The following is a 27873-nucleotide window of genomic DNA, read 5'->3' as shown; positions in this document are numbered from 1 at the left end:
TTCCAATCGACTTTATTGACAGAATAAGTTAAAAATTCACATATCTATATATAGATAGATAGATAGATATATTGTAGAAAAAATAAATACTTATAAATTAGATAGTTTAGATAACCAAAAGGTTATGTTAATAAATTATTAAGGGAGTGCAGGAGTCTGGATGCCAGATATTAACACTCCCTGGCAGGTTGGAATTGGCCCCGGGGGCGGGGGGTTAGGATGGGAAATGGTGGGATTTGGGAGCCCTGGGGTCCTTGGAGAGGAAAGTTCCTTTGGCCACCCTGTTCCTGAGGATCAAAAAATCCCGCGTGACACGGCACAGGAAACTCTCAAGAGAGCGCAAGATGATGTACACTTCCTGGTGGTTCCTCCACTGACTCTGATGCTGAAGGATCTGAGGGGGCCTAAGTGTCAGTTCAGGCTGGTTTTCAGATGGCAGGCCCCAAAGTGAAATCTATGGAGAGAATTACAGACAGTGACTCGCTGCAAAAGGCAAAGGACACCTCTGCCCCATCTGTGCCCCAAAGGGCAAGTAGGCTCACCTGATAACTCACATGATGAATCAGGTCTCGGAGGTTAAAATCAAGATCTTCAAACTGAGAAACGAATTTGGAATCTTCTTTGGCTGCTTCATAGTCCCTCAGCTGTTGTACTAACCTGTGGTAGAACGACAGCATCTTGGCCATGTGGGACAGGCGCTTGGCATCCTGGAAAAATGGCAGTGTTAGGAAACAAACACATCAAGAGCACTTTTCCCCTTCCTTCCCCCACCTCAAGCTATAGAAAGACCAAAACCACTGGCAAATACAGATCCTTATCCTGAGTCAGGCCAGTCTATCTAGCCAGGTGTTGTCAACACAGACTAGCAGTGGTCTTCCAGAGTTTCAGGAAAGAGTTTTTCCTGTGCTACTTGGAGATGCTGGGGATTGAACCTGGGACCTCCTACACGCAAAGTAGGTGCTCTGTCACTGTGCTATGGCTGAGGGCCAAACTACATGCTAGTCTGGGAGATCCACAATTGATATCCCAATTAAAAACAACAACAACAACAACAAATACAACCACAGAGGAGGGGGCAGGGATGGGTAAGGATTTCATTCCATTCATTTTTTAAAATAAGAATTTACCAATATTCAGGAATTAAATGGGAGTGAAAAAAATTGAGATAAAAAATAATTGAATGTGGGAGAAAGTAAAACTGGCAGATTTGTCCATCCATGCAGAGGGTTCGGAGTGTACAGCTCTTCAACATCTGGATTTGAATCTCTGCATAGTTCAGCCATATTTTTGGTGCTAAATGAGGGTTGCCACCCCTTTCTTTTTTTCTTTCCTGTCAGTCTCCTCATCTTTAACAGCTACATGGTCCTCTCCATGCTAGAAATTCCTGTTCCTCTTGAATTTGGCTGAGAATTTTGGTATTGGTAAGAACTTGCCAAAATGTGCACATTTTTTACATGAACAGGGTGGAAAGAACATAAGATTTTTTAAAAAAAACTGAATGTGAGAGAAAGTGAAAGCTCCCCTTGGCAGGGAGCTACCAATTTTAATCAGCAACATGGCATGGAATGGGGGTGTTTAACTCTTTTCCTCACACCATTTTCCTAAACTATATTGTCTCTGTCAACTTGGTTTTTGCTCCACACCTGTATCATATGTTTATTCCACTCCCCCTTGAGCAAATAGCAGCTGGGAGAAGAGATTTAGATGGGGAAATACAACAGAGGAAGAGCTTAATCATCCCGGCTTCATGTGCAGTTTTCCTGATCAAATTAGCAGCCCCCTCATTTTTTAATAAATCTGGAACTCAGTCATGGATCTTCCAGTGTAACATGTACTTTGGTGGTAAGTTTAGGCTACAGCTAAAAGATTGTGGGGAATTCCAGCAAAAAATATAATCTATATAATCCATCCCCATCATTTCTTTCAACTTTCCCTGAGCTTTTAAGCCACTTCACTCTTAATGAGAAGTGAGGCTATCTATATACAGATTATTTCTCTGGAGCAACAGCAGTGATTTCCCCCTTAGCTTGTCGTTTGATAGCTACACAAATAAAATGGAGATGGGAAGAACTTCACTGTAGGGCAAAAATGCTGTTTTCCTCAGTTTCCCAGTTCCTAATTGCAGCCAGTTCCCCTTGTTCCCTCAGTGAAATGATGAAATTTGATTAGACCAGACTGAAAAGCAATTTCAGGTATAGTCAATTTCACTTCCGGTGAAAAAAAAGGTTAGGGCAGGGGGAGGCAGCTGATGTCCTGCAGATGTTTTGGACTACAAGTCCCAGAATCCATGACTATTGGCTATGCCAGCTAAGGCTCATGGGAGTTGTAGTCCAAAATATCTGGCAGGCACCAGGTTGCCTACCCCTGGGTTACAAGAAAACGAATGTGGATATTCACCCTTCCTTTTATGTATAGCAATAACAATAAGAAGTTATCTGGGCATTGGATGGGGAGCTGAAACTGTGATATTGTTATGCATACTAGCCAGTGGGCATCTATACAACAGTCATGCCAAAATGTGCACAAAAGTCTGTGCAAAAGCGTTGGTCATGCAGGGTAGTTTTTGTAAGGTGCAACATGAAAACCTGTGGAATTGTTTTAATCGGAGTCCATGGTGAGAGTCACAAAGCATAGCATGAGCAAGGACAATGCTATGAGAGAGCCTCCAAGTCTCTTCAAAGCTGGCTGGGGGATGCTGGGAGTTGTAGTGCAAAACATTTGGAGGGCACCAGTTGGGGAAGGCTGAGCTATTGACTGTACACAGCGTAAGAAAACTAGTCCACTGAGAAGGGCTAAGGGATGCTAGCATTTTTAGCACTCTCTGCAAACTACAATTCTCAAGATTCTTTGTGGGAAGCCATGACAATGGATCTACTATAAAAACAGTCTAAGCTGGTACAATAGATATACCCTTAACTTCATTTGCCTTCGCCTTTGACTCTCCCCTCCTTTCCTGGATGATTAAACTCAGTACTACTGGCTCCCAACACTCTGTGAACTAGCTCACTGAACACAAAACACTTTCCCCACCCCAAACTTGTTTTCAAATCACCACACCATCACAAATCAAAGTGCTGTTTTTAAGCTTGAACTGGTGTGGGACGAGTATATCTGAAGGAACACCAACTTCCATATGAACCTGCTTGGTTATTAAGGTCAGTGTTAGAGGCTTCACTCTGGGTGTCCCCACCTTCAGAATTGATGTGGAAGGCTACTAGGGGAAAAGGGCCTATTCAGTGGTGGCACCTCAGTTATAGAACTCTTGTCTCCTTATCAGCTTGGCTTGTGCCAAATTTGACATCTTTGAGGCACCAGGTAAAAATATATTTGTTTTTCTAGGCTTTCAATGTCATTTAATGATTTATTTATTTTTAACACTGGCTTTTAGGTACTCCTGAAGTGATTGGTGTGCTTAATAAATATCATTTTAATTTTTTATTCCTTTCTTTTATTGTTGTTTTAAGCCACACTGGGGATATTTTATTGAAAGGTCAGATATAAATGTTTCAGATAAATAAATATCCTTACCGGAAGAGAAAGCCATGTGTTGAGATCAAGGCTGGCTGAGGGAAGCAGTCCCGAGCGTGGTACAAGAATGAGTTGAGCCCCAGGCAGACAGTCAGAGATCTGGAAAGAAAAGGAAGCAACATGATTCAAAGCAGGGTTGCCAGCTTTTCAAACAATTGCTGTTAAGAAATACACTTTATTTGAGGGGATGGGGGAAGGGGCAGGATCAAGCTCTTCAGATGTATTTATTCCATTTTTATCCCTCTCCTCCTTGAAATAGCTGATTGTTGTGTACATGGTTCTCTCCTGGTGCATTTTATCTTCACAGCCGTCCTGCGCAGTAGGTCAGGCTGAGAGACAGCGACTGCCCAAAGGTAACTCGTAGGGCACCTCTACACCAGCCTACAATCCTGCATTTAAAACGGGGCTTTCTGCTTCCATTTTAAATGCAGGATCACAACAACTCCCATTTTCACATGCTTCCTTTCCCCCTCCTTCTCCCTGTATTTGACTTTTCCATTATCTTTCATTGATCTCGCTCCTCTTCTTGCCGCTTTTATGCTTTTACTCTTTTCACGGAGGAAACTCAGGTGGAACACAACGGGGTAATTCGATAGCTCATTATATGCAATCTATTTAAAACGGAACAAAGGGCATTTAGTGCAGGAGACGCCCTGGAGGGACGTGGCATTATATAAAGAGCCCGCAAACTTCTGTGAAGAAGCACTCTCAATCGCAGGATAAAAGCCCTGTGTAAAGAAAGCCGTAAGCTCCCTGGAGATTTGAAGCCGGGTCTTCCCAGTCTAACCTCTTTCAGCTAAGGGCTGAATTCCATTTTGGAGAAGCTCTTGGGGGGGCCGTTCTAGAGAGGTGGGTGGGTCTGAAAGCAAACAGAGTGGGACCAAAAATACCAGAATATTTTACCTTAAGTGCTTACTGCCAGTAGCTAAGCCTTTGAAGAGTCATTCCAATCTTTTAGAATAGGGAAAAAGCTGCACAAACTTCAGGAAACCACCAAACGGTCAGTGAGTGGGGGGAAAGGGAGCGGGGAATTCCACAGGGCCAGACTAGGTTCTGAGTGTGAGGTTCTGCCCCTCTGCCCTAACCAGTACACTGTACTGGCTCTCTCAGACAAGTCATTTATGATAAAAAGTAAGCAATTCCATTATAAAAGTTACCATAAACAACCAAAGAAATAATTGTCACTATGTTTCTAACTTTGTACTGAGCTTCCATTTGGATTGCAGGTTGACCCCCCACCCCCTAAATAAAAATGTATTAGTATCACAGAATTTTCAAAATCCAGACCAAAGAATTTCCTTTACCATTTATGTGGCAAAACTTTCCAACATACTGAGATACTCCCATATATATTTTAGCTGCCCAGTGCATTGGATGATTGACCAAAGGCAAGAGAGCCAGTGTGCTGTAGTGGCTAGATTGTTGGGAGTGGGAGCCAGGAGATCTGGGTTCTAGTCCCCGCTCAGCCATGGAAGCTCACTGGGTGACTTTGGGCCAGTCACAGACTCTCAGCCCAACCCACCTCACAGGGTTGTTGTTGTGAGGCTAAAATGGAGAGGAGGAGGACTATGTACACCACCTTGGGTTCCTCAAAGAGGAAAAAAGGTGGGATATAAATGTAATACATAAATAAATAAACAAACTGATGGACTTATAAAAGTGGTTTGTTACTTGTTTAAAACTGCAATAATACATGCTTACCTAGGAGTAAGTCCCAATGACTTCAGTGGGGTTTACTTTTGAGTAGACATGTATAGGATTACATTGTAGGGCTTTTTTTTTTCTTTTTTTTTTTTACTTTTGAGAGCTCAGCTGATTCCTGTCCTAAGGACTGTTACATTGTGTGAGAAGGGGAATAGAAGCAAAAGGAGACTTACATAATGACGTGTAAGGTCCTTTGTTTTCCAGAGAAGTTGCCATGAGAGTTTGGAGCTGCCGCCAAATTCTTTCTGCAGATTCACCCGCCACTGTGGGATGCTCTCAGACCCAGACCCCTTCTCCTCTTGGAGCCCAGTTGAGGCAGCAGCAAGGAGGTCAACTTTGAGGAGAGCCTGGAGAAAGAGGGCTGCACCTAGAAGGAGACCCAGACAGTCACAAAGGGAAAGGTGTTGGGAAAATTGGATGCTGGCATATCTGATGATCTGAGACAAGTATCCAGAGCTAGAATTGAGGTGGCATGTGGTCAAATGTGCCTTAGAAAACAGTAGTGCCAGCAGGCTAGGACTTTGGGGCAGATGTCCAGGTCTCCACAGAGCAGAATGAATGGTCCCAAGCACAGCAGGGTTGGCTTACCACATACTGAAGTAAGTGAGGTAATAAGTACACATTCCCATCTAAACATGTTTTAATGCTGGGAAAGACTGAAGGCAAAAGGAGAAGGGGACAGCAGAGGATGAGATGGCTAGATAGCATCACCGATGCAATGAATATGAACTTGGGCACGCTCCGGGAGAGAGCGCAGGACAGGAAGGCCTGGCATGCTATGGTCCATGGGGTCACAAAGAGTCGGACACGACTGAACAACAACAACACCCCCCTGGGATTTGATAATGAAGGGTGGTATATAAATATTTTAAATACACAAAGAATAAAAAATAATAAATAATCCCCATTAAACCATGAAGCCCAGAGTCTAAAATTACCTAATGGCACCACTGTGGTAGAAAAGGGGTGGTGGCAGCAAATTTGGTTTGTACAATTCCTGCTACAGCACCTCAGCGGATACACGAGTTATCCCAGATTTGGTTTGTAGGCTTGTCACAAGACAGTCTCATCATCTGCAGTGGGAAAACCCATTTGAGAGGAATTTCGCTGAGGTAATACCACCCCTGAGGTATTTTCAGTGGCTTTGGAGTTTTAAGTTTACCGCTAAAGAAAACCATGTTTGAGATATTAATAGGCCAGGATTGCACAAACGTAGAAGCAGAGTAATGCTGCCGTGACAACAGATGGAGGAAGATGAAGCACAGGACTGAGATGGTGGTGATAGGAGACCTATAGCAAGCTTCCCCAACCAGGTGCTCTAGAGAGGTTTTGAACAACTCCCAGCATTCCTGTCCAACTCCCAGCATTCCTGCTATGGTGGCTGGGGCTGGGAGTGGAAGGCCAAAGTATCTGAAGGGCATCAGGTTGGTGAAGGGTAAGCCAGGGCACAGAACCTGGGTTTGTTTGTTTTATTTAAAATATTTCTTGGCCGCCTTTCAGGGCAGAAGCCCTCCCAAGGCAGCTTACAACAATAAAATACATAAAAACAATTAAAATATTAAAAGTGATAAAAATATTACAACAATAAAAACAACAATAAATCCCAGCTCAGCCGTGAAGGTTACCTGTTGATCTTGGGTCTGGTCATTCTCTGTCAGTCTACTTTATCAGAAGGTTGTTCTCAGGATAAAATGGAACACCGACATGAGCTCCTTAGAGCAGCCTTCCCTTATCTGTTAACTTCCAGATGTGCTGGACTATAACTCCCAGCATGCTCCAGCTAGCATGCCAGGAGTTGTAGTCCCACATGTCTGGAGGGAACCAGATTGGAGAACGTTCCCTTAGAGGAAGGGAGGACTCTGAATGGGAGACCATTTTGTTTCAGTTTGGTTTTGATAAGAATTTACCAACATTAACAGCATTTTCCATATTCAGGACAAAAAGAACTTGAAATTAAAAACATTTGAATGTGGGAGAAACTGAAACAGACAGTTTGGTCCATCCAGGCCCAGGGTTTGAGTGCTTAACTATTAAAAGCTTTGGTTGAAATCCTGGTATATTCAGCCATGTTAGTGCTTAATTAAGGTTGTCAATCTCTTTTTTTCTCACAGGCGCTTCATCTTTAACAGCTATATGGCAGGGAGGAACATTGTGGTCCGCTCCATGTTGGGCATAGCCGTACCTATTGAATTTGGCTGGGGCAGACGGGTGTGAAATTTCATTTCAGTTCATTTCTGATAAGAATTTAGGAAAATTCACAAATTTCTTAATCTGGAGAGAAAGAACTTGAGATTAAAAAAAAAATCAAATGTGGGAGAAAGTCAGACAGACAGATTCACCCATCCCTATGGGGGACTACAGTATAACAAATCAATCAATAACCATGTTCAGACATAGCCCCAGATATTTAAGTGTTTGAGGCAGAAAATCCAAAGGCCCTTCCCTCTTCCCCTGAGGTTAAAATGTAATAATAAACTAAATATTCACAAAGAGAGCAATTGTATAGCCCCTGGGAAAGTGTCCCAGGGATCATAGGACAGCTCAGAAAACCCCTCTGAGGTCGGAGACAACACTCTGACCTTGGAAGGGGGAGTCAGAGATCCAGCTGTAGACCCTGCTCCCTCATGGCTGGCATGGAGAGAACCGTGCTGGCTGCCTCTCCGAGGTCGGAAAAGCAGCCTTGGAGGAGGAGGAAAGGGGGTGTTCCAGTCTCCTCCAGCCTCCTTCTCTCCCCCTCTGAAGCATCCTCACTAGATGGGCTGAAAAAATTCAAATGTGAGAGAAAGCAAAACTGACCATCTGAAACTGAAAGCTGAAGAGCATGTCCAGCGAAAATCACAGAACACAGAGAACAGAGAGGTGAAAATTGACTCTGCCACTCCTCTAGGCCTGTTGGCTTCAGCCCAGCAGGGCATAGGAATCTCAGGAGCCTCCGAGTAGCGAGGTGCCATCAATAGGAATGCACCCCAATGTACTTTTCTTACTCTTTCACCCTCCCTTTCTTCCATGAAACTCGAAGTAGTGTACATGGCAGTCCCCAGGAAGTCTCCCATCCAGGCCAGTGGCTCCATCAGAGTAGGAATTTAGGGCAGATGCCCAGGGATTTACCGAGCAGAAGGTCCCTGGCCCAAATGGAGCAGGGTCAATTTACCACATTGTGAAGTAAGCGAAGTATCACCACATTACCATCTAAAGATCCCCCCCTCCCACTGTAAGATCATTAAGTCCAGAGTCTGAAAGTACCTAACAGCACTACTCATCCAGACAGCAACCAGACCCAAACCTGTGAAGGGTATGCTTTCAGTTGCTTTCAGGCCATGCTGAGGCCTGTCTTTTAACAGTCCCATAAAATCTGCTGCCTCAGGTGTTTTTCTTCACCCTAGTTAATGGTAGAGCCGGCCATCATGATGCCCTTTGTTTTTGCTGAGTCATATAGTGTCCCTTGCTTGTAATCCATGGTGCCCTTAGAAACACTGCGCTGGGCTCTCTTCAGTGCAAAGGAGTACACTCAAGGGACAAAATGAAGAATCCTAGAAGTGTCAAGACAGCAAATCTTTCTTACCGTACAGACGCATCTTAAGGCTCTCCGATTAGTGGGGTATCTGTCTGGCTGTCTGGGGAGGCAATGTCTGGTACCACAGTCCATCCTGGGAGCCCTTATATGCCCAGTGGGTTTCATTTTCACAGAATCTAAAATCTCCCAAATTACAATGCAATTTTGAGCTTCATCCACGGAGTCGAAACAAATCTGGTTTCTGGGGCAAAACCTCCCACCGCGGTGAACTTTACTGCTGAGTTTCGGGGCGGGCGTAGCAAGGCAACGGAGCGACCAGTACAGCTTCCTCTTTTTCTCCTGAGGAAAAAGGAAACCACTTCAGAGTCACTTTGGTAAAGAGGGTTCTTGGACTGGCCACATGACATGGGATGCCCCCACATCCTTTGGATCCCTCTCTCAGCCTGGGCTTTTCCACCACCACCCACGTTTCTGTGGTTCTACTCTCTGTTAACATCTGTCCCACACGCACCCCCCTTCCCAAATCCTTGCTGATACCTTTCAAGCAAAGAGCATTGTCAAAAATGCTTAAAGATCATCAGAGGAGGCCTTGCTGGTCATTCTGAAATTAATGGAATGTTGCCATGCAATACCCCGACAGTGGGCCTCCTCAGTGACAGGGGAACCCTCCCTCATGCAGCTTGGGAGGCAGAAAAGGTGACATCTTTTAAACACCTCCTGAAAACACATTTGTTCACCCAGGCTTTCCCTGGACTGTAATTAAATTAATTAAATTAACCATGCTGCTCTATTTTAATACTCCTTGTATTACTTTTGTTGTATTTGGAAGTTTATTTAACATTATGTTTTTAATATGGTATTTGAAATGAAGTTTTAATGTTTATTGTGAACCGCTGAGTGATGTAAATGTCACAAATAAATAAATAAAATAAAAATCTCTACCCAAAATGCATGGTAATATTTCAGACAAAAGAAGAGAGAGATTCCCTGATGCAAGTTCACGTCATGCTGAATAATGCAGGCCACTGCTCCTGTTTGGCTTTTGGCAACTCTTGGCAATCTCTCTTTAGCAAGGGCCTGTTTTACTACTGCACAGGTAATCATAGAATTTTAGAGGTGGAACAGGATTTGAAAGTTACCAAGCCTGTAGATGTTGTAGATCCCAGCTCAGTGCAGGGATCTACAATGTTCCTAACACATGACTATTCAAACCTCTGCTTTTAAAAAGGGTCTTCTTTGTGGCGTGCCCCATAGGGCCAACTTTACTGGCATTTTGGCACCAGGCTAAGAACTATGTGTTTGCCATTGTCCATTAATTAATGGACAATGAATATTATTGGATTCCTGTTGGGTATTTATTTTTCTCTGCTGATTGTTACCGGCTTTATTAGATGTGCTGTATTTTATTAATTTTGTTTGTTGTATTGTTTTAATATTGTTACCATTCCTGGGATTTTTTTTTAACGCAGGGTGGGATATGAATAGAATTAACTAATTACCTCCCTCCAGTCCAACTCCCTGCTGGACCTATTTCTTCCATATGGTTGGGAGTTTAACTCTTCATCCCACAGGAGCTTTATGAAAGGGTACAGCCAGAACTGGGATAATGAGAAGGGAGCATTGCTGGATACATTGACCTTAGGGCTTTAGGGGTTTTGTTGTTGTTGTTGTTGTTGTTCCCTAAGACAAAAATGTTACAGGTGCTTCCATACAGAGGCTCCTCCTTGCACTACCATTCCCAGTTCTGCTCCTTGAATCCCTGAAACTAGAAACGGCATGGATTGAACCTGGGACTTTCTATGTGCAAAAAGGCAAAGCATGTGAAAGTAGCAAAGGTTTTGCAAATGCATTTCCAGAAAAGAGAGCGGTGTTGCAAAGGTAAATGTCCAAAGACTTGGCATGTTCTGGCCGTGATGAAAAGAATGAGAAATTCTGAGAGTTGGGAGGTTGTCTCTTTGGAGTTCTGGAGAATTAAAACGTGTCACTCTCATAAGTACACCTCTCCTCCCATTCAAGTCACCCTCTCCACATCAACCTCTTCTCCCTATCCATCTCTAAGCTTCTGGTTGTATATTTTGCCTTAAAAAAAAAAATCCCAGCCATTTCTTTCATTTAAAAACAAGGAAATGTGCACACCTCAAGTGATTCTGTAATTCAGGCTGCAATCCTATGAACATTCACCTGACGGTAAGCCCTGCTGAGCTTGTTGGGACTTGCTTCTGAGTAAAAAGAACTTACCTGGGGAGGTGGTGGGCTCTCCCACACTGGAGGCCTTCAAGACGAGGCTGGACAGCCATTTGTCAGGGATGCTCTGACTTGGATTCCTGCATTGAGCAGGGGGTTGGACTCGATGGCCTTGTAGGCCCCTCCCTTCCAACCCTACTATTCTATGATTCTATAAACATGCAGAGAATCGGACTTGTGTTATCAAATTAATTAGACATAAACATTTTGTTTCCCAAACTAAACTAAGAGTAGTATCCAATGTTAGTCTTTTGTAGAGTAGACTCATTGAAACTAATGGGACTTGTTAATCACAACTAACTTTAGTCCCATTCATTTCAGTGTACACTACGTAGGACTAACATTGAATACTACCCTCTGACTAGAGGCACAATCAGGGCTGGCCCAAGATATTTTGCTGCCTGAGGCAAAGGACAAGATGGCATTGTCCTCATTCCACATACAGAAGCCAACTATGTTGGACTGGCATTTGAATCTTATTTCAACCCTGGTAACGAGAGAGCATATTTCATTGCCCCAGAGGGTGGCAAGCTAGCTTAGGAGTCACAGGCAGGCACTCACAGCCCTGTGCTCCAACACCTCACCACCATTCCCTGCCTCTCAGCATCTGCTGCCTGAGGTGGGTACTTCACCCTGCCTGATTGTGCCCAGGCTAGCCCTGGCCACAATTCATGCTTGCAGTGAAAAAGGTGTGAGGAATACAGTTCCTTGTCCTCTGAGAAGTCCACAGTCTCTGTTTCTCTAAGAAACTGGAGCCCATGGGAGCTTTCCTCCCTGTACAGCGTTGGGAGCAGGAGTGGTTCAAGGCATTTTGGTGCCTGATGTGAATGACCAAGGGACTTACTCCAAGCTGGCTACATTTGGATGTCGCTAGGGGTACATGACGTCGTGGCCATCTTGCAGCCACTCCGGAGTTTCACACCAAAAAAAATGGTTCTTCTGAGACTACTTTTAGTATGATTGTTTTCCTTAATTCGGCTTGTCCGCACTTCTGTTGTGGAGTGCACCACCCTCCACATTTACTCCGGCATGATAGCCCTGCCCAGGGGTCTGTATTTCACCTCACTGACCCCAGTCAAGGGGTGTTTCCCCAGTGTTTTCCGTGCCTGCATTTCCCTGCTGTTTCCGCCATTTCAGGGCTGGCTGTCAGAGTTCTGCGCTACATCCTGGCATTTACTTCACCTTGCCTACCACTAAACTCTGGTGGCCATCCCTGCAAAGCATAGGTGTGCTCCTGCAGCCCCTAACTTCTTTTAAAAAATTAAAGTGTTAAACTGAAATAGTGCTTTTGTCGGCAGTACCTACACCTTCCCCCCATCTTGCTATCTCAGTATGTCACTATCTCGCATTTGTCCAGCAATACCTATATACCCTGTCTCACTACCTCACTATGCCACTATTCACTGGGGCATAGCTATTGCTGGACAAATGTGTGATAGTGACCTAGTGACATTGAAAACCCTGTTGTAGGTATGATTTTTTTAACTTCTTCCTTTCTGGATGGGTGATTTCTTTCACGTCTGTATGCCTCTATCACACATTTGCTCTATCACGCAAGTGCTCTATTGTTCTATCATGCAATTGTGCTATCATGATAGATTTTCATTAGGACAGCAGAGAGGGAGGAACGGATCAGCACCGCACTCCCTGCACTCCAGGTCCCAACAAAAATGCTCCCCACACCAGCTGTTAATTGAAAGAGAAACAAACACAAACACAACGTCATCTAGTGTGGGCCCCAAAGGAGAGAAGCCAAAAGCAGCTTTCCCAACCTAGAACTCTCCTGATGTGTTGGGAAAAGAACTCCCATCATCCTCAGCCAGCAGAGAAGGTGCTGGTTGGGGATGGTGGGGATTGTAGTCCAACACATCTGCACAGTGCCAGGTTGGGGAAAGCCGACTGAGAGCATGCAGAGATCTGGTGGGAAACATCCTCTGTGAGCCTTTCACTATTTAAATAATTTTAACTTAATTTTAATCAGTGCCCCCAACACACAGCTTGGGAATTGCTGCTGTTAAGCCTTGGTTCTTGGCACGATATACACAGAGGTCCAAGTCGGTGTTACATTTCCCTCATCCCTTGCGGGTGTATATTAGTGGTTATTTGTACAACGTGTGTGGTAAAGTGGTTAGAGCTTTTTGTTTGGGATGCGGGAAACCCAGCTTCCAGTTCCTGCTCTGTACTGATTCATAATACAACAAGGATGTCATTGTGCTGTGTCAGTGGATGGTTGTGTCAGTTGATGGCAGTGTCAGTTTTCTCTGGGTTTCTGCATAGCTACTAATGTTCTTTTAACAGGCACCATTTCTTTGATCAGGGGGCTGGAGCAACTCCCCTATGAGGTGCTCTTTAGCGTAAGAAAAACGGGTGAGTAATGGGGGATATGATATAGAGACCATTTTTTCTTCCTCCCTCTTAATACTGGAACTCAGGATCCCCCAATAAAGCTGAATGGTGGGAGATTCAGGAGAGACAAAAATAAGTACTTCTTCACACACTTCCTAGTAAAACTATGGAATTGGCTACCACAGGATGTAATAATGGCCACCAGCTTGGATGGCTTTAAAAGGGGGCTAGACAAATTTATGGAGCTACTAGTCATGACAGCTGTATATTTCCTTCAGTATCAGAGATACTGTGCCTCTCAATACCAGTTGCTGGGAAACATAAGTGGAAGGTTGCTATTGTGATCATGTCTTTCTTGTGGGTTTACCATTGGGGCAGCTGGTTGGTGACTGTAGGAACAGAATACTGGATGGGGGCAGGCAACCAAGTGGCCTCCAGATATTTTAGACTACAATTCCCATCAAGCCCAGACAGCATGGCCACTGGTTAAGGATTATGGGGGTTGTTGTCCTGGAGTGCACCAGGTTACCTACACCTTTGGTCTGATCCATCATGCTCTTCTTATGTCCGTAATTACTATTGCTGATACATTTTGATCCCATTCACTTCCTCCAAAGAAGCATACCCTCTCCTTTTTATCCAGGAGGATCAATTGGGCTAAGAGATTAGCCCTGTTCAGGTGTTCCCCCTCACACATTGTCCATTGTGTGAGGAGAACAGTGAGGACATGCTTCAGGGCCCTGTCCCCGCTGTCATGTTCCCAAGGGCCTGGCCTCATCACCCTCCATATGTTAGGATCTGCAGTGGGGAGCCAGCTCTATTAATTGAGGCCTTTACAACCTGCAGGCCCCATTGCATAGAGGGTGGTGAGACCAGGCCACTGGCGGGAGTGTGGTGGAGAGAGAGGGGGCAGTAAGCATGTCCTCACTCTCCCTCCTCATGGTATGGGCAACATGTGAGGCAGAATCCTCACATGTATCCGAATGCTATTGCGACTGGCACAACCTCACCTCATAAGCCAGGGTTGCTGAACTTCAGGCTCGTGGGTCAAATCTGGCCAACCAGAGTTCCCAAACCAGCTCTCTGGAGCTCCACATATGGTGACGCAACCTTCCCCTGGCGCCACTGCCTTTCCCCCAACTGCTATTGCTTGGTGTTTTCCTGGCTTTTGTGCATTTTTTTCTCCCATTCTCAAAGGTTGAAGTGCCTCTTCTAAGGCTGAATAAGTGGCAGTAAGAGCTTTAAACTAAAATATGCTAGGCTTTTTGGCCACCAAGAGCTTCTCTGAAATTGAATTTGGCACTCAGGCTGAAAGAAGTTCAACACTCTTGCTTTAAGCTTCATGACTGAGCAGAGATTTGACTCGAAGTCTCTCTGATCGATGTCCAAGATCCTAGCACTAGACCACACCAGCTCTGGTTTTGATGACTCATGGCTACTAACAATTGCAATAATTGATATTGTGTTACAATGTTTGGTTTTGCCTATTTTGTAATTAATCTGAAATGTTAGTATGTTAGTATCGGTGAAATGCACTGTTTATGATTGTAATGAGGTCCTATTATAACATTGTTGTTGTATTGCTGTTTTGTTAGCCGCTTTGGGAAAAGCGGCATATAAATTAAATGCTCCTGCTGTATGTACTAGGAGGACAGGCTGGGAGAGGTACAGTTTTGCAGTCAGAATATAACCATCAGAGGAAATGAAGGCCAAACTTTTACAACCCATCTGGAAGAAATCATGTGGAAGACATGCAAGGGGATACACACTGTTTGCTTTGGGGAAAACATGCACAGGGTTAAAGGACTTCAGGTGAGGCTTTTAACCCACCACTTTACTGCTGCTTCTGGATTCTTGGGGGGAATTAAGATGGGATATCTACACACAAGTCTTTTCAAGTTGATTCCTTCTGTGCCATTCCTCGCGTTCCACTACTTAACCTCTAGGTGGTGCTGTGGAAAGCAGAATTGCGCAATGACACTAGCTTTTCTTTCTGCCATTCTCCCAAATGCCGGATTTTCCCCTGTCAAAAAACGCCCATGAAAATGCTTGGAAAGCACAGAAGAGGCCCTGGAGGATGACGACGTTTTCTAAAGCACCTGCAAACTACTGTGAGTGAAGAACAGTGAGTGCACAATAAAAGCGTTGTCTAGAAATGCCCAGTGCCAAGCACTTTCTAGCTGAGTGCCAAGTTTTGGATAGCAAAATATGCATGCTGTAGTGTCAGTTGTGAATGGTATGCATGTATGTTTAAAAGCTTGGGTTTCCCTGAAATTAACATGGAAGCAGAGGCCCTGTCCTTACCCAATCACAGCTTCTGTGCTAATACAGGAAAATCCACCCTGTTCAGTGGATGGCATTATATGCATGCAACATTGTAGTATATCTTCACCCACTAGCAGAAGTACTCCCCTAACAGGAGTACAAGCCAATCCCACCCTTTTCCAACTAGCACTTAACATTCTGTGGATCCTGGAGGCTACTGAACATGCTCAGTCCTCATTGGGATGTTTTTTTTATTTATTATTTTTTTGTCCCCTTGGAGGGTGTTTTTCTTTTTCTTTAAATGAGACTGTACTTCTGTATACATTGGAGTTCCCTCGAGTATGCCAGTACCTCTCTCTTGTTTCTCAACAGCACCGGTTTTGGCTTCAGTCCTGTCAGCCAGCACTCAACCACCTGTGTTCACTATTAAAAGAAATGGTTCTATCATCTAAACTCAGTACTGTTTTTGTATCTGAGTTTACAAAAGTAAGATGTGAATTGGCTCTCAGCCATGAAACCTGTTGGCAAATCACTTTTTCTCAGTCTAACCTACTTCACAGGGGATTTATGAACCCCATTTATTCTGCTCTGAGCTCCTTTTTTAAATATAAAAATTTAATACAATCCATCCATCCATTATGGGATCCCCAGTAGATCACCATTTTATGTCCAGTTAATGGTCTCTCAGCAGTTTTAGGAGCATAAATTTTCTGGACTTTTTGACATTCAGGCCAGGACATATTACATTGCCTAAGACCTTGCTTGGTAATTTATTTAGGATGCAATCCTATGCATGTTTAGACAGAATGCTGGGAGTTGAAGGACATTTTTTCTGTCTAAACATGCATAGGATTGCACCCTTAGTCATTTATTGCCTGAAGAGATCGATAATTTTTTCTATATCTTCGAGCAGACTTTGATCATATTAATCATGAGGTGCAAGGTCCAGGTCTCGGTATGTGTTTGTGGGACTACTTGAGTGGATTCTTTGCAGGGAGATCTTAGAAGGTGACAGGGAGTGCTTGCAAGTCTTCCCATACATCTCAAGATTTGTCCTGTTGGGGGTCTCACCCTCTTCAATGCAGTTATGAGGCTGCTGAGTGAAGATGGTAGAGAGATTTGGGTTAAGCTGCCACCATGATGCCAATGACCAACCCATCTCTCTCTCCCTCCTCTTTTTGACCCAGTTCCTCCAGTGCTTACTTGGCCCTGGTTGGTGATTGAAGAGGGATCCACAGAATACCAATACAACCAATGTTAAGACAGTCTTTGTGAAGCCAGGACGTAACTAGTCTTTCTTGCTAGTTAGCTATATTTCCAGCTTTGGTTTCAAATAAATGAATGGAAAATCATGGATTGCCTCATAATCAATAGAAACCTTTAGAACCTGGTCCCCGAGCCCAAGTTTCCATGCAGATGTTAGTGTGGATGAATTGTTAGCATCATCTAAGCTGAACAAGAGCAGGGCTTTTTTTTAACAGTTCAGAAGCGTAAATAGAGAATAGCTTCCTGAAGTTATCCCTTTCTTCCTATATATGTATACTCAGAAGTAAGTACTGTTAAGTTCACTGGTGTTTACTCCATGGTAGGTGAGTCAAGGATTGCAACCTAAAGCACCTTGTCATGCTCACAGTCATAGTAGCGGAAGGGGATTTTTTTTTCAGGATCTTTTAAGCAGAAGGGTGATTATGATGTTGCAAAATCCACCAGGGGAAATCTGGGGAAGGCAGGATGGGGTGGAGTTGGAGAAATAGTCCCCTTAGGTACATAAGAAGAGCCATGGTGGCTCAGACCAGAGTCTATCTAATCCAGCATTCTGTTCCCACCATGGCCAACCAGCTTGCCTGTAGAAAAGAAAAACCACAAGTAAGGCATGAGCACAACAGCACCCTCCTGTTTGTATTCCCCAGCAACTGGTGTACAGAGGCATACTGTCTCCAATACTAGGAGGTAAGATATAGCCATCAGGACTAGTAGCCATAGATAGCCTTCTCCTCCATGAATCTGTGTAATCCCCTTGGTGTTTTGTCACTACATCTTGCGGTAGTGAATTCCATAGTTTAACTACAAGCTCTGTAAAGTATTTCCTTCTGTCTGTCCTGAATCACCCACCATTCCTAGGATGACCCTGGGTTCTAATATTATGAGAGAGAGAAAAAAATGTCTCCCTATCCACTTTCTTCACAGCATGCCTAATTTTGTACACTTCTACCTTGTCTCCCCTTACTCGCCTCTTTTCTAAGCTAAACAGTCCCAGACATTGTAACCTTCCCTCATAGGGGAGTTGCTCCAGCCCTTTGATCATTTTGGTTGCCCTTTTCAGCACCTTTAACAACTCTTCAATATTCCTTTTTTAGGTGCAGTACTGTACACAGTATTCCAAGAGTGTTCCCATCATGCGGCTTGTATGATATTGTGCCTAACATGGAATTTGCTTTTTTCACAGCAGCTGCGTGCTGGGTCGACATTTTCATTGAGCTGTCCACAGACCCACAATGTCTCTTGGGGAACACCTGCTGCCAATGGGATGTGTGTCAGAAACAACACTTAACCAATTTAGGGAGTCTGGGGTGAAGGCGGCGGAGGTATCTCATGTCCAAGGTGACAGTAAGCTTATTGGTCATACCAGAAAGGAAACTGACCTGGAAGCTTTTATAGGGCCTCAGTCCTTATCATATGACCTGCTCTGGCCTATTGGTGTCCAAGAGGCATTTCATCTATTGCAGGAGTGGGGAATGTGTGGCCCTCCAAATGTCATTGGACCTTAATTCCCAGCATCCTTCACCATTGGCTATGCTAGCTAGGGCTGGATCGGAGTTGCAGTCCAACAACATCTGGGAGGACCACAAGTTGCTCACTCCAGATCTATAGGAACATAGGGATCTACCTCACGCCATGTCAGCCCACCTAGCTCAGTATTATGGTCTACACCAAGTGTGGGCAGCTTGTAGCCCTCCAGATGTTTTGGCCTAAACCTCCCATCGTTCCTCATCGCTGGCTATGCTGGCTAGGGCTGCTGGAGTTGTGGGCCAAAACATCTGGAGGGCTTCTGGTCCACACTGACTGGCGTTGGCAGGCACTCCAGAGTTTGAAACAAGAGTAAAGCTAGGCCAGCTGCCCCACCCCAGCCCCCAACGCACACAACATATTTTTGTGGGCCCAGTCACACCCTGCAAAAGTGTGTGTGGGGATATTCAGCTACTTTGGGGGAGGGGTGAATTCTAATAATCTTCAGGAGGGGTAAGCTTACCTTTAAAGTCAAGTTGGTTGAGAGTTTCCCTGCACTTCTTTAAAACAAACAAAAGCTTTGCTACCACTTCAGGTGACACTTTGGCTTCCCTCAGCAACCTGGTAACATTCCCTTTGTAATTTGGGATACAATGCCCCCACAGGAAGGAGGCTACACCAGACTTATGCAACTTGGTTCTCAGCTGGGAGATGCTGGGAGTTGTAGTCTCACACATCTGGAGGGCACCAGGTGGGGGAAGGGTGTGCTACATCATGATAGCTTCATTCCAGGGACATTCCTGGGGTGGGTGTGGGGGTAGATGGTTGATCCCGTTGGGCAAATACGTCAGCCCAGTATTAGGCAGGAATCTTACCTGGATATGCTAGGAATTGAACCAGGGACCTTTTGCATGCAAAGTATATGGTCTACATGTTGAACTACACCCCTTCCCCTACAACAAGGCCTGATCCTTCTCCTATATGGTCTGTTTTTTGGCCCAACAGGTAAGGTTCAAAGTAAGACAAAACTGGAGTACATCCAAAACCACATGGTGAAAAGGAGAGACAAAGTCCTAGGATGTAAAAAATAATAAAATGTTATTTCTCAGGAGCAGCCCAGTGCTTTTCAGCTCTGTACCTTATATTTCTGGGCCCTCTTCAGGGGCTATACAAAAAGTGGACAACCACAACACATTAGTTTATAATTATAAACAAATTTTTAAAAAATATTTTATTAAACTTCATATACATACTGCAGCTGTGCCTATGTATACTCACTAAAAAATGTTTAAATGTAACCTGGAGATCTCTGAAAAAATATGACTCCAAAAATAAATCTTACAAGAGGTGACATGATTAATAAATAGCAGTTTATATACATTCGCTTTAATTCATCTCAGATGTGCCCAAACTTGCACTGATTAAACTCAAGGTCTTTCATTCTGGACGATCAAAACACTGTGAGAAAGCCTGGCCTTTGTTTTGCTTTTGAAATAGCAGCCATAAAAGCAAGGGGCAAAGCTGGTCCCCCCCATTCCCATCCCAAGCTATGTGCTTGGGGTTTTGTGGCTGTCCATCTAGGTCAGGGGTGGGGAAGCTCTTTCAGCTGGAGGGCCAAATTCAGTTTTGGAGAAGCTCTCTAGGCTGCATACCAGTGGTGGGTGGAGCTAAAGGCAAAGAGGGTGGAGCCAAAATAGAAGATATTGCAGCTTAAAGCTCTTCCTGCCGGTAACTAAACGTCAGCAGAGGCATCTCAACCTTCTAGAAGGGGTGGGGGGAGAACTGCACAAAAGCCAGGATACCACCGAATGATCTGTGGTTGGGGGAAAGGGGGTGGGACCATCTGGGGACCCCCTCAGGATGACCCCAGGCCTGGGGTTTCCCCCCCAAATTTAGGTGACTACACAGCTTATGCCCTGATTTCCATGGCTGTTCACTTCATCCCCAGACTTTCTCTAGGCATCTACCAAAGTACCAGAACGGATGACTTCAAGAGCTGGCCATCGTACTGACAGGATGGTCAGGTCTGTGGCAGGAGCACTCAGTGCTTCATGGGATTATCATGAGATTTCTCTTTCTCTCATATTTATATCCTGCTCTTCCTCCAAGGAACTCATCAGGGCTGTGCACATGGTTCTGAATCTGCTATTTTGTCCTCATAACAATCCTGCATGGTAGGTTAAGCAGAGAGAGAGAGTGAATTTGGACACAATGGTCTTACAGGCCCCTTCCAGCCCTACTATTCTATGATTCTATGAATTGTCCAAAGTCATCCACTGAGCTCCACTGGTGAGGGGGGATTTGAACTAGAGCTGTGTGCAAATGGCCTCTTGAAATCCTCTACCTTACTTGTGGGCAGAGAAATTTGGGAGACAATTTCATCGAATTTCTCCAGGGGGAGGAGAAATTCTCCACAGTTTCTCCCAGGAAGGGCTCCCCATTGGCAGGGCTTGTAGCACAGTTTCTTTTTTGGTAAGGGTTTTGGGTTTTTTGTGCTGCGACAGCATCAACTGTCTTGGCAGGCCGGCCCCCACTTTGCATCTACCACAATGCAGGTGGGGGCAGTGTTGTGTCTGGCTCTAGGGATGAGGTGGAGTTAGTGCTCTGCCAAAATCCATCCTCCAATTTCCTGAAAGTTTTCTCCCCCGATGAAAGAGGCTTCCATTGTTCTGCCTCATTCAGGATGTTTCATAATTTATTTTTGTGGTGTTTTTGAGCTTACCTAATCACAGCTACTCTCATTACCTCATGGTGCCTTAAACTGGGCTTTCATTGAAGTGAAGGGAGCTGTGGAGGCCACAGGCAGCCAGAGAGATGATTGTACAATGAAAAACAGGACATCTGTGCTCACTCTTTGGCTTCCTCCTAAGGTAAGTCCAAGAAACCCAAACCCAACCCACGAGAATTTCTCCAAAATTTCTTCACCACTGAATTTCTTTTTGAAAGCAATTTCTCTTCTATCAAATTGAATGCAAATGGTTGGAAAAAAAGTGGGAGAAATTTTTGGCACAGCACTAATTTGAACCCAGGTCCCCCAGTTCCTAGTCCACTACTCTAACCTGGTGCCCTCCAGATATTTTGGATGACAATTCCCATAATCCCTGACTGTGGTGGCTGGGGCTGATGGGAGTTGTAGTCCAAAACACCTGCAGGGCGACAAATCACTCACCCCTGCTCTAGCCACTACACCATACAGAAAGCTGTACTCCTTTCAGTTAGATGCAGACCTCAAGACACTTTAATCATGCTTATGTGACCTTTGATGTCCTTGAATGCCCCAAATGCTCTGGGTCTTCAAGACACGCTGGCTAACTGGCCTGAAAGAAAGACTTGCACTCCCTTTAACAGATATTTGATATGCAGAAGTTGGGAAGTGAAGAGGTTTTCACAGCCTGGAGATAGACTTGCCTTGCTTCCAAAGGAGGCTTTTATTGTGCAATCACCTTGTTGCAACCCTCCTGTGTTTCCCACAGCTCCTTCTGTCTTTTTTCTTTCCACAACAAAATACATTAAAGCGGGGGGGGGTGTGTGTGTGTGATAGCTGCACTGTGTCTTTTGATTGATAGCACTCGGACCTCTGCATCTGGAAGCACCTCTGGCAACCTTTCCCAACCTGATGCCCTGGAAAAATATGAACAAGGCACGCAGCTGTTTCTTTTGGTAGCAGACATTTTTAATGGCTGCAGGGCCAGTGCCAAGGGTAGGCACGGTCAGGCACCTGCTGAGGGTCCACACCCTGGCAGGGGCCCCTGGAGTTGCTCTTCCGTTTCACCACTGCAACCTGATAGTTCTGCTGCCTCTTGTTCTGGCCCAGACAATGGTGGTGGTGAAAAGGAAGTGCGGTAGTAGATGCTACAGCCAACTTGCTCATTACTTCTCTGCCTGGCGAGTGAGCAGGTGGCAGCAAGGATGAAAAAAAGGATGAAGAGCAATAGCAGCTGGTGACACTGGCAGTGAAAAGGTAGATGTACTGAGGAAGGAGGCCTGTTGGGGGTATTTTGCCCAAGAGCCTTCTAAAACTGTAGCCTACACTTAATGGCTGTTTTGTTGTCATTGTAAGGCATGTCATCTTTCTCTCCTCCTATCCCTCGGAAGTTTCTTTTAAGCTTAAACCAAATAAAATGGCAGGAGATCTTGATCATAACATACCTGTTTCATGAGCTTAGGAAGCACCTCCTTCCACATATTTCTGCCCATTCTCTGAAGAGGCATTTAAGCAGAAGATGTCAGGGACAGTGTAGCAGCATCCTGCACTGCAGATCCTGCATTAAGCAGGGAGTTGGACTTGAAGACCTCCAAGGTCTCTTCCAGTCATGATTCAATTATGTTGCTCAGCATTCCTTCATTAGTGGGCTGATTAGACCTTTCCGTTGGAGTGGTGTCAGCATGTGGCACCCTTGGGTGTGCAGCTGATGGGTGCCTAGCAGGGTCCACCAATCACACTTGCCCTGGGCCTCCCAATCTTCAGTGCTGGACCAGCTGGGAGTCACTATTTTTATTTATTCCAATGCTGCTGGCATTGCAGATTGCACTGCTCCAGTGGGTGGCCATTTACATTTCCCACAATACCGCAGAGCAATGCTACATTGGGCTCATTGTGGTAAATTAAGATGTGGCTCCCAGCTCTCCCAGTGCTGATTGGAATGTGCCACAGCTGGACAGGCCTCTGGATCTGGTCCCGTTCTGTCAGAGCAGGGCTTTAATAGTGGTAGCCCTCTAACTCCCTCCTCAAAGGGGCAAGATTTGCTTCTTCATGCTATATTTTTCTCTATCAAGTGAAAATCTAATCTATCAGGAGGACATTTTAAGAATAGGATTGTGAAAACTGAGGTTTTATCTCTATTTTTATCATTGGCTTTTTGCTTATTTCTTTCCCCTGCCCCTGTGTGTGCGCGCGTTTTAACCAAAGACTTAAGCATTTAAACACATAGAGCAACTAATATGTATTGACAATAACTATTCAAGAAAGTTAGGACATTAGGTATTGCCCAATGGTTGTGGGCTGCTTTTGTGGTGTTCATTCTAGGCCAGGGGAGATTTTGTGTACTGTGGATGAACGCTTTTCATATTGTATTGTTTTTAGATTACATTTTATTGTGTTTATTTGTATTATCGTGCTGATTATATTCATTTTGGGATTTTTTTGGTTCTGCTAATTACAGAGTTCAGTGTTTGGTATAAATCAGTTTGAGAGTGCTTTTTACAGTGAGAAGCAGCACATCAGTTTAATAATAATGCTAATGTTTAATAATAATAATAATAACAGTAGTAGTAATAATAATAATAATGCTGTATAGGGAGGTTGACTTTAGTGACAGTCCAGAAACTTCTGGAGTCAAATGTGGTTTGAGGAAATGTCCAGGCTAACAAGAAATGAGTGGAAATAAAATGTAATAAAAACTGGAAACCAAAATAACTAAACACATTTACAAGAGCCTGTGGTGCTCCAGAATTGAGGCTGGGAGGTATGGGATTCAAGGGGAGGTGGGGGGACACACACAACTTACGAGAACAAGATATGAGTTGCCAGGAGGGTGGGAAATTGCGGGGATTTTAAGTAAGTAGTGCCAATGGAAAAACCCAAGCACCAACGGCAGAAACGTGGGGGCTGCTGCTGCTGCTTTAAAAGCTGCTGACTCATGGACAGCGGGCTCAGCTTATCGCTAAGCACCCTTTAGTCGAGCATGAGTCACTTGCACCTGGAAGGTAGCAGTAGCTGTTCTTCTTACCCCCTTCCCACTTTTGACATGGAGGATGCATCTGCCTTTGGGTTTTCCTAAATGAGAACATCAGAAGAGAGCCCCATTGGATCCCTCCTAGGGCCAATCTCGTCCAGCATTCTGTTCCCACAGTGGCCAACCAAATGCCTATGAGAAGGCCACAAGTAGGGATGGACGGACTGTGAAAAATCCACTCTGTGTTGTGCAGAATGTCAGGTGCCTTTTGTTCCACCGTCTGCTCACAGATGGATGCAAATTAATTTCTTTTTGTCATGCGGAAAAATACACAAATTAATTACGTAAGAGGTTTTGTAAGAATTTACATAATGTACCTTAGTACATAACATTTAAGTGTATTGTCCCTCATTCCATTCAACTTTTCTTCAGCAGAAATGTATTTTCCTATGAATAAATACACGTAAATTTCAGAAAAGTAAAAAAAAAAATCTGAAAGTCCATGGACTCCATGCAGCCTGAGGGGGTCGCTCTGCAGCAGATTCGGCAGGTCCGATTCTTAGAAATCCAAGCTCATTTTAGTCCGTCTCAAATTTCTCCAGCATTCCCTACCCACAAGCACAACATGATCGCAATAGCACTTTCCCATTCGTGGTCCCCAACAACTGGTATTCAGAGGCCTCTGATACTGGAGGGAGCATATAGCCATCAGGACTAGTAGCCATTGATTAGGGTTGTCCATCTCTGGGAAATCTGTTCTGCTCAGGCCCAACAGATTTCCGCAGTGTGTCCAACCTGGTGAGCAAAGCAGACCAAATCGGACTCCCGCCGCCCCCCAGACTCCAGGAAAATGTTACGCATTCCAACCCTGGGTTCTGCCATTTGCGCAAATTGCAATTTGTGCAAATTTTATTTTGGTGGGTCTTGAAATGTGGACTAATATTGTCATAAAAAAAAAATATCGCCGCTCTTGCCCAACTGTGCAGCATCACAAGTTTGCCTGTGTCCTAGCCTCACAGGCATGTTCCCCTCTTGTCAGTATCTGTGTCAGTTTCATCCTCTCCACATTAAGCACAGCACAGCCATATTCTGTTCTTATCAAATTGTCAATTCCCCCCTCCCCTTCGCTCAGGAAGTGATTTGACAGCTGTCAGTTTGAAGCATGCACAAATTACCCTGACAGCTTGGGAAAAGGGGAGCAGATTTTATTTATTTATTTATTATTACGTTTATATCCCACCTTTTTTCCTCTTTGAGGAACCCAAGGTGGCATACATAATCCTCCTCCTCTCCATTTTATCCTCACAACAAGAACCCTGTGAGGTGGGTTGGGCTGAGAGTCTGTGACTGGCCCAAAGTCACCCAGTGAGCTTCCATGGCTGAGTGAGGACTAGAACCCAGATCTCCTGGCTCCCAGTCCAACACTCTAACCACTACACCACACTGGCTCTTATTGTATTATTATATTATTATAATATTATTATTATATTGTATTATTATTAATATTATTAATAATAATATTATTAAGATTGCCCCTTAGCAACCTGATTGTCAAGGTTTGAAGTGTTGAACTGACACTTGGGTGTGCCCCGCTTCCATTGCACACTTGCCTGAGTCTCCAGCAAGTGCTTTTAACACAGATCTCGGGTCCACTCCCTTTTCTCAGCTCCCATGTAACTGCAAAGGGAAGTGGAATGAAATCCATGGGGCCAAACAGGAAGAAGTCCATCAAGCTTCCCCCCCCCCAATCCTCCAACATCCCTTCTCCTCCATGAATTTGCCCAATCCTGATTTTAAAGCTGCCCAAATTTGTGGCTATCACTCCATCTTGTGGTAGAGAATTCCATAGGATAACTATACACTGACTAAAGAAGTAAGTCCTTTCGTTTTGTCCTGAATCTTCCACCAATCAGCTTCACGGGATAACTCTTGGAGTTCTAGTATTAACGAGGCAGAAAAACATCTCCCTATATGTTTTCTCCACACCACGCATAATTTTGTACATCACAAACATGTTTTCTCTCCCGCCCCTCACCTTTTTTCTAAGCTAAAGAGCCCCAAATGTTTCAACATTTCCTTGTAGGGGAGTTGCTCCATCCCCGTCATCATTCCGGTTGTCCTTTTCTGCACCTTCTCCAGTTCTACAGTACACTTTTTGAGGTGCAGTGACCAGAACTGAACAGAGTATTCCCTAGTCATCCCGCACCAGGGAACCTCTCCCGCCCCACTCTTGCTGCTGAGTTGTGACTGCCTCTGGGGAAAAGGATTAAGCTGTAGGGCTATATAGTGGGATCCCTTGTTATTATGCTGATGGGCTTCAGCTATTTTCTTCTCCAAAGCAGAGAAATAGAAAGTGAAACCTCCCGTGTCAAAGTTGGTTTCCTAGAGCAGCTGCTGTTTCTGGGCAGGGGAGCAAAGAGTCCCTTGAACTCCAGCCACAGAGCTTCCCAGCAACTGGCGCTCGAATGGGAATCGGGGCTCCTGGATTCTCCCTGCTAGCTTTAACAATGAGTCGGATTGAAGGCAAGATTATGCAACATGCACAACGCATCACGCACAATTGGCCTGCCAGGTGCACATCAACTCATTTGCTTTTGCAGTCCCCAGGCAGACAGCAAAGACACACAGATGCCAGGTTTATCAAGCCCCTCGCAAGCCACCGTACATGGATGGTGGTCTGCGTTTGGCTTGGCTGGATGCTTCTTTCTGCAGGGCTGACCAAATGACTTAAACAGGATACAGACGGGGGGGGGGGGAGACATCACCGTGAAGCATTGCCAGTGTGGCAGGGGAGTAGAGCCTAGCAGTTAGAACTAGGCCTGCCACTTTTAACCAAAATTTTAAAATGTATTTTTTAAAACCAGGCAATATGTTTATTTAATGTAGGTACATATAACTGAATGTGCCATCTTAGAAGAGGGAATCCCGCGGTTTGTAGGGGAGCCAGGATAGGTGGTGGTGGTGGTGGGACTACTCTTGGTGCCTGTCAGGCTCCCCACCCCTTCTGATTTTTATTTCTAAGGTATTTTTAAAAATTGCACATAAAAAAAACTGGGATGCTGACGTGCTGCTCTCCAGCACTATCTTTATTCAGGTTCAAAAGAGTGGTTTTGTGTTTTGGAGCTCAGACCTCACTTCTGCCTTGTACTTAGGTTCTCGGGAAAGTTACTTTTCTTTTTAGTCTCAGGAGTTTGCCTTCTGGGAAATAAGTGTTTTGCAACTGGACATCCCCACCATGGCAGCCATTTTATGAACAGCAAGCTCCGTCCATTGGAGCCACTTTGTGAGAGTGCCCATCAACTCCAAAAGCGCAGGGAGCCCTATCCTCCTTTTCAGATAGGCCCTGACCTATTTCACAAACACAAGAGGGATAACTAATGTGCATGAAGCAATCCAGACTTTGGCCCCTCACGCCTTGGCTCAAATGCTTGAGCCACCACCTTTCCAGGGCACCTCACTCTGTTAAAAGGATACCTGGTTCCTCTGTAGAAAACAGAACTCTGGTTTATCCTCTTTGTGGCAGAAAAAAAAGAGAAAGAAACAAGCCCGTTTACCAAGAACGTGTGAATGGTCCCCAAAGAAAAACATTCCTAAACAATTTGTGATGCACCAGCCATGTGCGGTGATAATGCCATTTGCTTTGTTCATGTGTGAACACATGGCTGAAAAGGGCAGTCCAGTTAGGCTGAAGTTCCACCAGTTATACTTTGCATATTTACACAGAATGAAGAACGTTACCAAGCTTCTGTCAACGGCAACCAATCACCACCATCGCTGCAGTAAGAAGGCATGGGGGCGGGAGAGAACGGGGACATGTCGTTCTTTTGTCCTTGCTTTGTTATTTGGATAAAACACATCAGCACATCCCAG

The 27873-nt window shown here is 44.7% G+C and overlaps 1 protein-coding gene across 1 annotated transcript; it reads right to left on the bottom strand.

Moving 5' to 3' along the window:
- Window positions 1-2: 2 nt before the first annotated feature.
- Window positions 3-27818, bottom strand: IL27 (interleukin 27). The gene is made up of 10 exons (XM_084807756.1): window positions 27742-27818; window positions 23836-24000; window positions 22502-22590; window positions 13962-14134; window positions 10246-10344; window positions 9022-9085; window positions 5406-5599; window positions 3529-3627; window positions 543-707; window positions 3-454 (listed from the first exon to the last, which is right to left on the bottom strand). Exons 1-10 carry the CDS (start codon window positions 27816-27818, stop codon window positions 215-217), a joined length of 1365 nt encoding a protein of 454 aa, XP_084663882.1. The 3' UTR covers window positions 3-214.
- Between the last annotated feature and the right edge of the window lie 55 nt (window positions 27819-27873).

The sequence above is a fragment of the Heloderma suspectum genome, chromosome 6 (assembly GCF_057233095.1).
Source record: "Heloderma suspectum isolate Gila_16-S chromosome 6, 16-S_ref, whole genome shotgun sequence".
Lineage (NCBI taxonomy): Eukaryota > Metazoa > Chordata > Lepidosauria > Squamata > Helodermatidae > Heloderma > Heloderma suspectum.
Note: the sequence above shows the minus strand (reverse complement) of the source record. Positions and strands in the feature narration are given on the sequence as shown.

Bases quoted from the DNA above. Each gene is read 5' to 3' on its own strand.
- IL27 (XM_084807756.1), bottom strand. From the start codon at position 27,818: ATGTCCCCGTTCTCTCCCGCCCCCATGCCTTCTTACTGCAGCGATGGT. The intron at 9,086-10,245 runs GTAATTAGTTAA...CTTTTTCCTCAG, and splicing joins GGGAGTTGGACTGGAGGGAG to GAGAAAAAGAGGAAGCTGTA. The intron at 708-3,528 runs GTAAGGATATTT...CCATTTTTCCAG, and splicing joins ACACATGGCTTTCTCTTCCG to GATGCCAAGCGCCTGTCCCA.